The 15,753-nt window shown below is 47.3% G+C and overlaps 1 protein-coding gene across 2 annotated transcripts in view; it reads left to right on the forward strand.

Annotated features, from left to right (window-relative positions):
• Prdm11 (PR/SET domain 11) overlaps positions 1–15,753 on the forward strand; it is a 79,146-nt gene that overhangs the window by 45,253 nt on the left and 18,140 nt on the right. Inside the window, exons 5-6 of one of the 2 annotated variants that reach the window (XM_038332164.2) lie at positions 11,665–11,732; positions 15,299–15,720. In XM_038332164.2, coding sequence (XP_038188092.1) covers positions 11,665–11,732; positions 15,299–15,720 — 490 coding nt within the window. The remainder of the gene's footprint in view (positions 1–11,664; positions 11,733–15,298; positions 15,721–15,753) is intronic. The other variant, XM_038332163.1, reaches the window with a different exon arrangement.

Here is a 15,753-nt window from a genome sequence, read left to right on the forward strand (position 1 = left end):
TCCAGAGAGGATTTAGGGCAGCCTAGCAAGGTGCATTAAATAGACCACAGTGGGATATTACAACTGAGAGAGAGAGAAAAGAAAAGTGGGGTCTCATGATGGTTCCAGGAGCTAGCAGGCTAGGCCTCAGGGGGCTCAGAGAAGCACAGAGCCTCAGGCTTGTCCAGCGAGTAAGGAGGGGACATTTGAGACAGATTGGAGTGTGTGTGCAGGAGTGTATAAAGGTGAGAAAGTGCTATGCATGTGAGTGTGTGTGTGTGTGTGTGTGTGTGTGTGCCTGTAGAGGTCAGAGCTTGACTTGGCTGTCTTCCTCAGCCTTATATTGCCTGAACCATTCTTAGTTTACAGGGGTATATGAAAATGGGGTGGGGGCATGACATGTGATCTGCCATCAGTAGTTGCCTGGCCTCTCTCGTATGTCACTCCGGGTTATTACTCCAGGCATGTCTCACGTGTGCAGTGCTATCTGCCACCTCTCTGGGTTATTACTCCAGGCATGTCTCACGTGTGCAGTGCTATCTGCCACCTCTCTGGGTTATTACTCCAGGCATGTCTCACGTGTGCAGTGCTATCTGTCACCTCTCTGGGTTATTAATCCAGGCATGTCTCACGTGTGCAGTGCTGTCTGCCACCTCTCTGGGTTATTACTCCAGGCATGTCTCACGTGTGCAGTGCTGTCTTGTTGCTACTTCATATTCAGATTTCCCCAGCTGCATGCGTAATACCCTTAATGAAGGTCTTTGCCTGGAGACCACGCATTTTGCCAATAGTAGTGTTTCATCTTTCTCATTGCAGGGTATTGGGAGGGAAAGGCAGCATCAGAAAGAAGTTTGCCGGGAGAGTGACTAGAGTGAGGAACCCTTGCTCCACAGTTGAGACCAACAAAATCATTTGAATGTGACACACTGTAGCTTCTTAGGTAGTGTTTCTGGTAGAATCTCTAAATACCCAGGTAGTAACTGATGGTGCAAAGTCAAATCTTCTGTGACACCAGCCACCTCAGTGTCATGAAACATAGCCAATTAGTATTTTCTGTAAGGGCCAGATGGGCAACGCCCCCATTGTGTGGGTCACAGTGTTTCTTGCAAGGACAGATGTCCTTAGGATGGTGCTCTGTCCTGATTAACCCAGAATGAACTCAGGTCACCTCTCCCCAGCACCTCAGCTTTGTGACACAGTATCTGTGCAGGATTGGCTGTCCCTGTGACTGCAGAGGTGCCAGGATGTGGCTCACTGCTGTCTCTTTAGGAAAACCCTTCTGCACTGCAGCATGGTGCTTCACATTCACTTTTGCTTTTCCCTCTTGTGTTACTTCTAGGGCAGGCGGCTTCTTCCAGGTCTCTTTCCACCCTTGCTCAAGGTCCTTCCTGCTCTAAACCATCTTCGCCAGTCCTGAGGTCTACTGTAGGGCCTGAAGATGCCTTGCTTCCCCAGGAGCCCACTTCTAACCCTGAAGAAAGGATGGATGGTGGAGTCAAGCAGAAAGGACGATGGCTTCGAGTCCATCGTCCTTTCTGACTGTGCTCGAGCTTCCATGTGTGAAACAAGCACACAGCCTCTGGTAGATACCCTGAAGTTATGAGTATAGATGCCCAGTAGGCCAGGTGACAGGTGATTGTCCTTGGCCAACTTTGCATGGTTTGGGGGAAGGGCTAGAGAGTGTGAATATATTGGACTTGTATGTAAGATCTAGGTGCAAATAAGCCTCATTTAGCACATCTCCAGGGCTATTATTATTATTATTATTTCATTTTTTATTATTCTCTTATATATTGCATCATAGCTATACCACATTCTCAGTGACCGAGAGATGAGGGACACCACAATTCTCATCTTTACCAACAAGAAGGACCTGCCCGATGTCCCACATTGGGCATCATTATGTAAACGGAGACTGTGCTTTCATTTCCTGGCCATCTAGACCCAAATAATCACACAAAAACCATATTAATTACAACACTATTTGGCCGATGGCTCAGGCATATCTCTAGCTAGCTCTCACATCTTAAATTAATCCATTTCTATTAGCTTATGTATTACCACATAGCTGTGGTGTTATCTCATTTTCTACGTGTCTTGTTTCCTCAGTGACTGGCTGGTGTCTGCTTGACTCTACCTACTCTCTCTGTATATCTCTGTTCAGATTTCCTGCCTGGCTTTATTCTGCTAAGCCATTGGCCAAAACAGCTTTATTCATCAACCAATGAAAGAAACACATATACAGAAGGACATCCCACATCACATCCTGTCCACAGTTTCTCTTCCCTCTCCTCCTCCTCCCTTCTCCCATTCCCCCCAGATCTATGCCCCCTCCGCCTCCCCTCAGAAAAGAGCAGGCCTCCCAGGACCATCAAATTAAGGCTGGACCAGACAAACATGTAGGAGGAAAAGAGTCCCATAAATGGGCAAAAAGTGTCAGCAGCTGCCCCCACTCTCCCTGTAGTAATCCCACAAGAACACCAAGCTACTCAGCCATAACATATACGTAGAGAACCATACAGGTTCTCTGATCTCTGGTCAATTGATTCTGTGGGCCATGTTCTCATGATGTCCCTGGCCTTCTGGTCCTTCTTATCCTTCCTTCCCCCCCCCCACAGGACTCCCCAAGCACCACTTAATGTTTAGCTGTGGATCTCTGCACCTGCTCCCATCAGTTGCTGGATGAAGTCTCTCTGGTCTCTGATGATTCTGCTAGGCTCCTGTCCCATAACACTGCAGCAGGACAAACTAGGTTGAAGGTTTTGTGACTGGGTTGATGTTCCAGTCCCTCAACTTGAGGCCTTGCATAGTTATAGAAGATGTCCAATTCAGGCTCCGTGTCCCCCATTACTAGGAGTATTTAATAGGGTTACTCTCGTAGATTCCATGTTGTTTTCATCGCACTAGATTTCCACCTCGCCCCCAAATGCCTCCCAGTTCCATTAGTTTCTCCCAATATTTTCTCCCCCCCCCAGTTCATTCCTCCTGTTCCCAACCCCACCCATCCATAAAACTATTTCGTTTCCTCTTCCCAAGGAGATCCATGCACCCACCCTTTAATTCCTCTTTGTTACTTAGATTCTCTAGGTGTGTGGGTTATAGCCTGATTTTCTTTTGCTTTATGGCTTATGTCCACTTACAAGTCAGTACATACCATGTTTGTCTTTCTGGGTCTGAGTTACCTCACTCAGAATGATTTTATCTAATTCTATCCATTTGCCTGAAAAATTCATGATGTCATTGTTTTTAGGAGCTGAATAATTTTCATTGTGTAAATGTACTACTTTGTCTTTATCCATTCTTTGGTTGAAGGACATCTAGGTTGTTTCCAGTTTCTGGGTTTTATGAATAAAGCTTCTGTGAACATAGTTGAGCAAGTGCCCTTGTGATAGGATGGAGCATCCTTTGGGTATATGCCCAAAGTGGCATAGCTGGATCTTGAGGTATATCCTTATTAAGTATTAAAAAAAGAGACATACTGTTGCTGATAGCAGTGAATGCACAGAAGTAAAGAAACCCACCCTGGTGGCAGTTCTAGGAAGAATCTGAAATCACCAAACTCCCAGAGGCAGAGACAGAAAGGCAGATGGTTGCTGAGAGCTGGAACATAGGAAAACAAAGCACTGTCAGAGTGTGCCAGGTGCTTATCATATAAGACAACAGGTCCTTGAGTTATCACAGAGCTCAGGGCCTGGAATACACAGTGCTGTGTCAGAACTGCGGAGGGCAGTGTGGACACTTGGTGGAGTCACAATAACAATGACCATTAAGGCAGAAGCAGCAAGAACCCTAGGCAATGGGCACGGGCTGTGCTGATGTCTTGTGGTATGTACTTGTTCCCAGATGCATCAAGAGCTGTCTTTTACACATGCACACCACTGGGTGTGCCAGTCAGGCCTCTGATGTGGGAGACAGTAAGGTGTTTTTATAAAAAGGAATCTGATAAGCAGCAGATTTAGAGCAGTAAAAGGAAGTACTCATTGCTTATTGGACTAAACTTCTGAAACTGTAAGCAAGTCCCCAATCAAATGCTCTCTATTCTAAGAGCTGCGTTAGTCATGGTGTCTCTATAGCTATAGCACAGTGACTAAGACAGAAGTTGGTACCAGAGACTGGGGTATTGCTGTGATAGGCCTGGTGATACTGTTTGTTGGAGGAATATAGAAGACTTTGGGACTTTGGACTAGGAAAGCCGTTGGATGCTTTAAGTGGGGTTGGAGGAACTTAAAGCATCATCCTAGGAGGAGCTTAGAAGACAGTGTTGGGAGTAATTTGTACTGTGGAGCCCCAAATCAAGAGGTTTCAGAGATGAAGAGCATCAGTAAGCAGCCTAGAGACTGTTCCTGTGGTATTTTGGCAAAGAGTGTGTCTACCTTTTACTCTTGTCCTGAAAATCTGCCTGAGGCTAAGTTGAAGAGTTTTGGATTAGTGGACCTGGCAGAGAAGGTTTTAAGACAGCCTAGCCTTGATTGTGTTGTGTGGCTTTTAGTAGTCATTTATTTAGACCTATTATGAAAAGAAACAAGCTGGACAAAAAGAAACACAAATGTCATGTTGGAGTCCAATCCTGTGCTCAGAGGGATAAAAAGTTTAAAGAAAAGCCTGTTGTCAGAAGTAAAGTCGACCTCAGAATGAGACTCCACTCAGCTAAGGTTCTAACCTGTGATAAGGATTAAAGGAAAGTTTTAGCAGTGAAGGAAGCCATCGACAACAGACTCCAAGATGTTGGACAGGATACTTGCCGAGGAAAACTGCAGACCGCACGTGGATCAGCCTAAGAGAGAGAAGTGTGTCATAGTCAATAAAGCTGGAAGTTGTTAGTCATTTGAAGAGTGCTTTAATATCAGACACGGAGATACATAATTTGTAGTTTGTCCTGCTGGGTTTTGGTCTTGCTTTGGTCCAGCATTTCCTTACTGTGCTCCCTTTACTGCTCTTTGGAATGGCAATGTATATCATGCGCCGTTGTATGGTGGAGGTTTGTGATCTTCTTTTTGATTTTGATTTTATGGGGCATTACAATTAAGAAATTGTCATGAGTCTCAGAAGAACTTTGGACTTTTAAACAGTGTTGAGACTGATAGATTGTGGGGACTTTAGAAGTTGGACTGAGTGTATTCCTGCGTTATGATATGACTACAAGCATATGGGGGATGGGGAGTAGAATGTGGTGATTTGAAAAAGAATGGTCCCTATAGGCTCATATATTTGAATGCATAGTCCCCAGGAGTGGCACTGTTTGAAAGGACTAGATTGATTAGGAAGTGTGTCTTGTTGCAGAAAAGAGGTAGACTTTGAGGTTTCAAAAGCCCACACCAAGCCCAGTGTTTCTCTCTGTGTCTCTCTCTCTGTCTCTGTCTCTCTGTCTCTCTGTCTCTCTTTCTCTCTGCCTATGAATCAGGACATAGCTGTCATCTACTGCTCCAGCACCTGCCTGCATGCCACCATGCTCCCTACCATGATGATAATGGATTAAACTTCTGAAACAATAAGCCCCCAGTTAAATGCGTCCCTTTATAAGAATTGCCTTGGTCTTGGTGTCTCTTCATATCGGTAGAAGAGTGACTGAGACCACTGTCCTCGCCACTTTATCCCCAGAGTTTGGTACTTTAGCTGCTCTCCTGGTGGAATTTGCTGAATGACTGAGTTCTTGAATCGAGAAAATCCTGAATTGTAGTAAAGTTAAACCAAGGAACATCCCCCAGAAAACCTTGAGGCCTGAACCAGCCATAGAGGCTTTACCATGTTGGTCCCAGCCCAGTTATATCCTTCTCTGTTGACACTGTAAGGGACAGAAAGGTCTTTAGTACCACTCTGTGTTGTTCAGCAGACGCCACCCCCTTGTCGTTAGTTCCTTGTTGAATTAACAAGGACCATTTAGTTTTTTTCCTTAATGGCAGTCACAGTCATGATGCTGACAGCCACTGACCTCATGCCTTCTGGGTGCTCAAGGCTGCAAGGCTGCAGGCTTGGTTTTCACTGGTTGTCCAGAGAAAACTGAGGTCTGCCCAGTGAAACACCTGTTCGAGGCCACACACGACGATCCTAAACTGTGAGCTGAGATTTCAGGCCACTGGGATCTGTGACGGAAGCATGCACTGTTGGCATAAGGACCAGATTTCGTGCCACTCCATGGAGGTCCCTGTATGCTAGGACATCTGCCATCTGGGGAGATTGTGGAGGAAAGGAAGTCTGAGCTGCAGCATGTCTGACCTTTTTGTCTTAAATTGTTTGTGTTTGCACTTGTCCCTGTGTGTGCAAGCAAATGTATTCATGTGTGTAGGGGTCAGAATTCAACCTTGGGTGTCATTCCTTAGAGGTCCATTTTATTTTTGTTGGTTTGTTTTTAAAACAAGGTTTCTCGCTGGCCTGAGGCTTGTGAATTGGCTAGACTGGCTGGCCAGCAAGCCACAGAGATCCTCTCGTGCCCATCTCTGCAGTGTCAGGACTACAAGGTTACATCACTGTGGCCAGCTTTTTGTATTTGGATTCTGAAGATTGAACTCAGGTCTTCATGTCGTTTCATCTTCCCAGCGTCCTGTTTCTGAGATTGTTAAAACACAGTGACTGGTTAGGCTCATATGCAGACAAAGGAGAAACACCCCCACTTCTCTCTCCTTCTCTAGCGGTACAGCTGACTTGAATGTTTGCGGAATATCGCCCAGGTCCTCTGATCCTGTAAGCACAGCCATAGCTGTGTGCTGGTGCCCACCTGCTGGTGATGGTGGGGTGTGCATACTGGTTTCTAGAGTGACAAAGCTCCTGACTTGCCTTGCTCCCAGCTTTTCCACCCTGAATGCTGAGTTGGGAAGGACGCTTCAAATGTGCTACTTCTTTGCACAGAGAATGCGTGCCAGTTAGTTTTGATTACTCCAGCAAACTTGGAGTGTTTGAGTGTGTGGTGCTGGGAACGGAACCGAAGGCCTTACACGTGTTATTAAGGGACCCACTGCAGTGCTGCACCCCCACTGCCTGCTGCTGGAATAGAATGTGTGAGCCAGTTAAATTGGGAACTGGCTCATAGTTTCAGCTGCTTAATCCCAACACTTCACTGCTGTGCTTTGGGGCCAGCTGTGAGGCAGTCCATTATAATGGGGAGCACGGGGGTGGGGGGGAAAAGCAAGCTGCTATATAACATGACCCCTGGGAAGAGACTAGTGTTCCATAGCACCTTGAAGGGGAGTCTGCAGGACCCCAGACCTCCCACTAGGCCCCGCTTCTTAAAGGTTCCATTGCCTTCCTGTAGTTCTGAGCTGAGAACTAAGTTACTAACTCAAGGGCTTTGGGGGAACATTCCAGGTTCAAGCTGTGGCAACACAGATAACAGTCAAATGTAGTAAAAGAGCTGGGGAGGCATAAGTTCTGAGTGTTACCTTTGGAAAATGTGAAATTTGATGTCTTGTGAGTGTGATGATGACTGTGTCTCAGCTGGTTAAGGAAAGCCCAGCAAGCTAACAGCTGGTCCTGGTTAGCGCAGGCTGGCTCGGTGCACTCATTCATTGCTTCCTTACTAACCTATCAACACTGTCAGATTTTTGGTTTTTGTCTTGTTTTTTACTTTAAGAGGTTCTTTGTTCCATCATCCACCAGGATTCTACCATGTTAACTACCATGTTAACATGTTAACTACCATGTTAACTTAGCATGTTACATGCTAAGGAAGACAGCAGGGCCGCCGCTGGGCATGGCAGAGCCCTGGGCCTTGCCTCCATCCCTTTAGACCTGGTGAGGGAGCCCCTCCCTCATCTGACTCACAGCTGGCAGACATACCATCAATAGAAATGATCTTTGTCACTGGGGTCGTGAAAAAAGTAATGGGGTGTCATGAAGCAAATGCTAGGGGAGACCAGAACTGTGGCAGCAGAGAGTTTCCTAGATCAGGAAGGCCTACAAAGGTGACACAGTCTGAGACCCACAGATCAGACGGGAGCAGATATCACAGCTTATCACGGAAACCTTTTACGAGGACATGGTCATTTGGGGGCCATTTCTGTGAGTTCCAACATTAACTGCTGTTTCTCAGCATTAGTTACTATAATCAAGTACCCAACAGAAAGAGAAAATGAAGAAGCACTTATTTTAGCCCAGGGTTTTAGGGGGATTTCAGACTACCATAGTAGGGAAGGGCTGGCAGAGTTTGTGGTGGTGGGAGTGTGTGGTGAAGATGCCTCACATAAAAGCAGAGTTAGAGAGGGCTGGAGAGATGGTTCAGAGGTTAAGAGTTCTTCAGCGGTCCTGAGTTTAATTCCCAGGAACTACGTGGTGGCTCACAACCATCTATAATGATATCTGGTGCCTTCTTCTGGTGTACAGGTAGAACACTGTATACATAGTAAATAAATAAAGTTCTTTAAAAAATAAAGCGGGGGAGGGGGAAACCAGAGTCTGCCAGCCAGGCCCCACCTCCTCAAGTCTTCACACCCTTCAATACAGTGCTACCACTATATTGAACCACACCATCAAAGCATGAGCCTGAAGGGAACATTCTAGACCAGACTATTGCATTTTCTAGATTTTTTGCCAAACAATGTAGCTTGTTGTTCGTAGAAGAGGAAAGTGTGTTTGGCAAAACAGGGGTGAGGGGGAAATCCCTGCCAGCTTCAGAATGTGGTTACCCTGGGAGGGAGGAAGTGGAGGAGTTGGAGGAAGAAGTGATTTTTATGTGGGATTTATAATTTTTATTTATTTGTGTGTGTTGTATGCATGTGCTCATATGTGTGTGCACATGCATGTATGTATACATATGCATGTGTGTGCACATGCATGTATGTGTACATATGTGTGCATGCCTGTGAGTATGCATGTGTCTGTATATGTATATGTGTGTGCATATGTATATGTGTGTGTGCAGTTATTTGGTCAGAGGGCAGCTCTCAGGAGCTGGTTCTTTCCTGTCTCCATTTGTGATCTGGGCTTTAACTCAGTTGTCAGGCCCATGTCCTAGTACATACACCCACTGAGTCATCTTCCTGTCCCAGCTTGGGGTTTCTTGAAGCAAAGGGAAAGATCTGAGATGAACGTGACTAGCGGACATTCTGCTGGTTCTTGCTGCCAGCTACATTTTCCGCTTACCATTTCTGAGTGTGTGAAGTACTCCGTAAGTATGATTCTTTTCAGAGTATGGAAAAGGGGTTCTGGGCGTGGATGAAAGCTGGACTGACTTCTCCTCAGAACAGGCTGCAGCAAAGTGAGGGGCAGAGAGAGGCAGGGTTAGTGACTTTTCTTCTCACTATGACAAAATACCTGACATAAACACTAGCCAAAGGAAAATTATTTGGGCTCATAGTCTTGAAGGTTCCAGTTCATAGTCTTTGGCTCCATTAATCCTGGGCCTGAGGTGAGGCAGAACATGGCAGTCAGAGCCTGTGAAGAAGAGTGTTCACCTTGTGGTGGACAGGAAGTGGAGAGAAATGAAGGGACCACGTGGTGCACCCTTCCTAGCTCTCTCCAAACACATCTTCCTCTTGGAGTTCTCTGCACCTCTTAAAATAGTACCACCAACCAGAGACCGTGTGCTCAGCACCGGAGCCTGATGAAGCCACTTCATGTTCAAACCATAGGCTGAGGCTAGTCAGACAGGTGGGCAGACTCGGGTGCACAGGCTTGTGAGGGTATAACCACACATGTGGATGTCAACATAAACTCAGTGGATAACATTAGAGGTGGAGAGTGATGTGGTCTGATTTCCGTCGACAGACACGTGGTCTTCTGTTTTGAGGACAATGGGTAGAATGTTAACACTGGTATCAGGGGACTTGGGAGGCTGCTCTGCTCCACTGAGACCTCAGGGAACTAATCTTGATCTAGCATAGTTTTTCACAATTAGAAAATTTTGTGTTATATGCTAATTATACCTTATCTAAGATGTGGAAACAAGAAAGAAGGAACATGACACTGTGAAATCCAAAAGACAAATGGAAAACAGACAGATCTTCAAAAGAATCAATAATATTGAAAGTGAAAAACTATTTATTAAATGAAAGGTTAATCATTAAAAACAAAGCAAAGACACTGGGCTTAGTGGTGAATGCCTGTAATTCCAGCACTCAGGAGACTGAGTAGGAGGATTGAGAGTTCAAGACCAGTCTGAGCCACATTAGAGAAGCTCTGTCCAAAAATGTTACAAACTAAAATGAAAATAAAACATCAAAAAAGTAAGTGAAGTAAGACAGGAAAACTCTGATAGATGGAAGAAACTGGAGGAAGCCCAGAGAGACAATTAGTGAGTTGGAATAGAGTTCTGAGAAATATTCCTTGAAGACAAAGTAGACTATGAAGAGTTAATTAAAAGACACCGAGGGTTGAAGGAGCTATCCTGTGTTTATTTAATAGAAATTCTACCAGAAGATATTGGAGAGAATAAGAGGCTTACTCAAAATGTAAAAGCTGAGAATTTTCCAGAACTGAAATGTAGAAGTGATCATTATGCATTGAAGAGAATTTTATAATCTTAGCTTCAAAAAACATGATGCAAAATGGTAGCAGGCATTGAGCAAAGTGGAAGATTGTAGACTACAAAAGATCCATAGTAGACCAACAGTAGACCCATAGTAGACCAACAACAGTAGACCCATAGTAGACCAACAGTAGACCCATAGTAGACAAACAGTAGACCCATAGTAGACCAACAACAGTAGACCCATAGTAGACCAACAGTAGACCCATAGTAGACCAACAACAGTAGACCCATAGTAGACCAACAGTAAACCCATAGTAGACCCACAGTAGACCAACAGTAGACCCATAGTAGACCAACAACAGTAGACCCATAGTAGACCAACAGTAGACCCATAGTAGACCAACAACAGTAGACCCATAGTAGACCAACAGTAGACCCATAGTAGACCAACAACAGTAGACCCATAGTAGACCAACAGTAAACCCATAGTAGACCAACAGTAGACCCATAGTAGACCAACAACAGTAGACCCTTAGTAGACCAACAGTAGACCCAGAGTAGACTGACAGTAGACCCATAGTAGATCCATAGAGGACCAATAGTAGATCCATAGTAGAGCAACAGTAGGCTGCTTTAAAAGTGGGTCATGAAAGAACCAGAAACATTTTTAGAGAAGCCAACACCCATGCTCTTTGGTGAATCTTCCTTTCTGAGTGCCTCTCTGTCTTCACCTTCAAGCTTCATATCTATATTAGAAATGTCTTTTAATGACCCCTGCCCTCCAAAAGGAAAGTCAAAGACAGCCTAGAATCCCATGTCTCAATGGATCTTAATATTCAGAATGATTGTGGAGTACAGACATTTGAACCCCAAATTCCAAGGGTCTTGAACATTTGAAGTTTGGGGAAAAGATCACAAGGCCTGGGGCCCAGTGATGGCCCCCATTGCCCACAGACACTGCAGAGAAAGAAGGGCAGCAGTCAGCTTTTGTCACCTGTGGAGAGTGGCGCTCCTGTCCCATGCTGCCCAGGATTCCATCAGTATAGCGCAAATGAGAGGGATGTGACTATTTCCTCTCAGGCCTCTCAGGGTCTCTAAGAGAATGGGTGTTGGTAGAGAGAAGACAACAAGGATTCTTGACCCCATCTGGGGTGGTTTTGGGGACAGTGTAGGAGAATGGGAAGAGGTGAAGCTGAGGATGGAGCTGGATCCTGGCCTGGGTAAGGAGGAGCCCAGGCATGTAAGAGCCCTAATGGCGCAGTCTAGACAGTCTCTCTGTTTTCCAGATTGTGGACAAGAACAACCGCTACAAGTCCATAGATGGATCGGATGAGACCAAGGCCAACTGGATGAGGTGAGTCCCAGCCCTGCTGGCTGCTGGCTCCAGTGGGATGAGCCAAGGGAGCGTCCTGGGCTTCCATGCTCTCAGAGCTTTCCAGGCTGCTCCAGAACTGCTGTGGGCAGTGTGTGAGAGGACTGCCTGTGCCCCCATCAGAGGCTCTCGTGGAGGGCCTGTGGCTGCAGACATCCTAGAGGCTGCAGAGGCTCTGAGCTCTTGGTAGAATTCCTTCAGAAGAGGAGACTGGTCCCCACCCTAGGATGGACCTGGGGCAGATTTCTGCTTGCGTGCATCTCTTCAGGGAAGACCCCAAAGCCATCCTGTGGTTATGTGGGGGTGAAGCCTCCTGCCATCTCCAGCTCCCGTTCCCACAGGACTCACACAGGATTGACTGCTTACAAGAGTGGTCCTACGCTGACCCCAGGATGTGGCCCAGAAGTTTATATCAGAAGGGTCCTAAGAGTCTAACCAGAGAAAGCAGAGAACTGAACAGGGGTCCCTCCTCAGGTGGCTACACTGAGTTGGGATCCAGGCTTAGAGCTGACCTGTGTGCTGCGTGTGGGTGTGTGTTAGGAAAAGGGTCAGTCTGGACTCAGTACCACTAGGTGGTGACAGGGGATTTGGATGTGGTAGGGAGATCAGAGAGGCCTTCACAGACCCGGGGGCCCACTCACATTGTGGGTTGGAGGCCTTGCCACTTCTGTAGGGACTGATGGGAAGACAAGAGGTGGGGACTGCAGGAGATGTCTCTGGGAATCTCAGCACATGAGGAGGAGCTGGTTAGAAGTGGGGAGTCATGAGGAGGTTCCCTGTGTTCCTCTTGGTGGCCTCACTGCCACCTGAATGCCCTCAGAGTTGCAGCTAACGTGCAGGGCAGTTTGAGGGTGCAGCCATTCCCACTGCCACTGAACAGGTGTAGAATCAGCACCCTCCTCCTCTACACACTGGCCAGTTATCCCTGAAAGCTGCAAAGGAAGTTGGGCTGGACATTCCTAGCCACCTTCTCCCCATGTCCAATGGCCCCTTGACCAAGGTCAGCTCAACTGCGTCTCGTATCCCTGATGCTGAGCACTGATTCTGTTCAGATACAGGATGGGCACTTCAGAACAGGCCAGTCCAGCCCTGCCCAACCTTGTCCTCTTCATCCTTGCCAGGCTCACATCTGCCACCGCGTAAATGGTAGAAAAGCACAGACATGTGCAGTGAGGGTCCAGATGAAACAGGGAGGAGCCTTTGACATGAACCCTCAGAGGGACCAGGACTTTGTCGAGGGCACCTGGGGCAAGTAGTACAAGCCTTGCAGAAATGCTGTCAGTGGACAGCACAGACCAGACCCTGTCTGGGTTTTTGCATGGGTCACTACAGTCAGGTCCAGGCCAGCTGAAGGAGCATGTCTGATACATCCTGGTGTCACTTGCAGAAATCCAGGAACTATTGCTTAGAGAACTGACCTGTTCCATGTTTCCCCATTTCTGAGCTTTCCCACGGGGAAAACGCTTTCCCATAGCCCCTTAGGAGATGTTGCCTCATCTCAACCAACTAAGCCATTGTTTAGCATGCCAGGGATGCGGATATAACTTGGTTGGGGATGGATCTGGAACATCAAAATTTTGCAAGCTCTTTATAGTGCTTATTGTGGCCCCTCAGGCTGACAGCCATTGCTCTGTGCTGGTGGCCATGCCCCATTGATGAACTGAGACCGGAGCAGGGCAAAGTCTTGCTCAACGTCATGTCATCCATGGAAAAGTGAGGACCGTGGCCCTGTGTCTCTGGACCTGCAAGCCAGGGTTCTTTACCTGCAAGCCAGGGTTTTTTCTTCTAACACACAAGGGACCAGGCAGAGCTGTGGGTGGGTGCAATGGGCCGGAGTCTGCTCCTCCCACCTTATTAGCATGACTCTGTCCTGATGATTCTAGCGTGTCCTGACTCCAAGTGGCTCCTTGGTGGTCTTAGCACTGTGTCCTGTCCTGGAAAGTTTCCAGGATCTAGTGCTGTGTTTGTGTGTGGCCTTGCCTTTGGTAGCTCTTATTAATTTACAGACTCTCTTAGTTGTGTTCTCACGGATCAGGGGTTTGGGAGTGATGCAATGGATAGATGTCTTTAGGAAATTAGTGGTGGGCCAGGCAAGGGCTAGGTATTCATGTTCTGAGTGGTAACCTATTCAAGCTCTGTGTTAGGTGTTCCACGTGCAGTAATAAGGGCTGTTTTGTGCCTCCGGGGGTTACTTGAGACATGTGTGCCTTTGGCGGTGCTTTCAGACATTCTTGATGGGCAGAGCTTCATGCATGGGTGCTCCTGGTTTGCACTGAGGTAAAAGGTAAGCATATTATTGAAATTCCACAGAAATCTCATCTCATAGCACAGACTCTGTGAGTGCCCATAGGGACTTAATTAGGGCCCTGCAGGTTCACCCTAGTTTTACAGAGGCCCTGTGGTCCACAGGGATAGTCTGTCTGAGTGCAAGACTTTGTCCTGAGCGGGATCCTGAAGCCCCCAGTTTTCCTTTACCTGATTATACCCTTGACTGGGAGGAGAAAAAGAAGGCTGGAGGAACCGAGCACCTCTGATCTCCTGCTGTGGCTTTGGAAGCCTATGGGTTGGGATCCGGGTTTCCATCAGCACCCTGGTTCCCCCTGGGTGGAACTTTCAAAGCTATAGTGAAAGGTAGGTAGAACCACCATGTGAAAAGATTGGGTTCCTAAGCCAGAGTAGGTACCAGGTCGGGTGGAAGAGCCTTGGCAAAATCAAGGCTGTCTTTGTGTCCTTCCAGGGGTAACATGTCTCCTGGAGGGTGTTCATGGGCACCTCATATCGTACCCAGAGTGCTACTTGAGGGGGAGCTGGTGGAGCAGCTGGTGGAGGGAGAAGAGCTTGTTTTACTCTGCACATATACAGGGACGGGGGTGTGGGGGACACTGGGAAAAGGAAACAAGCCACAAGTACAGAATATGCTTTCTGTAGTTACAACATGATGGACACTAGCAGCCAGTGCCACCGGCCACTGCAGTTCACTGTAGGGCTATTTCTTTTTTTGGTTCTCAAAACTTTTATATTTCTATATATGTGTGTGCACACATGTACAGATTCCCACAGAGTCCAGAGGGGGCGACAGATGCATTGGAGCTTCAGTGAGAGGCATTAGTGAACTTTCTGATGTGGTCGCTGGGATACAAACTCTAATCCGCTGTCAGTGTTAACCACTGAGCCATTTTTCCAGGCCCTTGAGTTGTTAAGGCTCTTGTACATAGATGGAGCCTTCAGAAACTGCTGTGGTTGGCATCCCCACTCTGAATGGGAGAATGAGGCAGCAAAGTTCCAATGAACTTGAACTTCGTGGTGCAATTCAAGGTGCTGTAGGGTAGCCCTACCCTGCAGTCAGTTGCTGGGCTCCTTCTGCCTCGTTTTCCTGCCTTCCTTCTGAGGAGGGAGGAATAGGCATCATTGTAGGAGGAGGGTGTGATGGAGCCTAGGTGGCCACAAGTGTTCCCTGGCTCCCCAGATGGGGCCTGTGATTAGGAAGGAGGACCACCGTCATTGACAGTCATTTACCCAATTATGCTTTGTGGGATATTCAACCCAAGGAACATGCTGCCCCTGGCGGAGCGTAAGAGGAAGCCTAAATTCTCCAAGGAGGAGCTGGACATTCTGGTCACAGAGGTGACCCGTCATGAAGCGGTTCTCTTTGGAAGAGAGACCATGCGACTGTCCCATGCCGACAGGGACAAGATTTGGGAAGGCATAGCTCGGAAAGTCACCTCCGTCAGCCAGGTTCCCCGCTCCATCAAGGACATTAAGCACAGATGGGATGACATGAAGCGCAGGACCAAGGACAAGCTTGCCTTCATGCAGCAGTCACTGTCGGGCCCCGGGACCGGGGGCCATGCCCATCCTATGATGCTCACTGTCCACGAGAGGGCCATCAAGTCAGCACTACTCACTGCCCCGGCTGGGCACAGCTTTCCCAGTGCAGAATTGGATGGTATCGACAGCCCTTCTACCAGCTGTGAGTATCGCTGCCTGTTTGTGCCTGAGTGTG

The sequence above is a fragment of the Arvicola amphibius genome, chromosome 5 (genome assembly GCF_903992535.2).
Source record: "Arvicola amphibius chromosome 5, mArvAmp1.2, whole genome shotgun sequence".
Lineage (NCBI taxonomy): Eukaryota > Metazoa > Chordata > Mammalia > Rodentia > Cricetidae > Arvicola > Arvicola amphibius.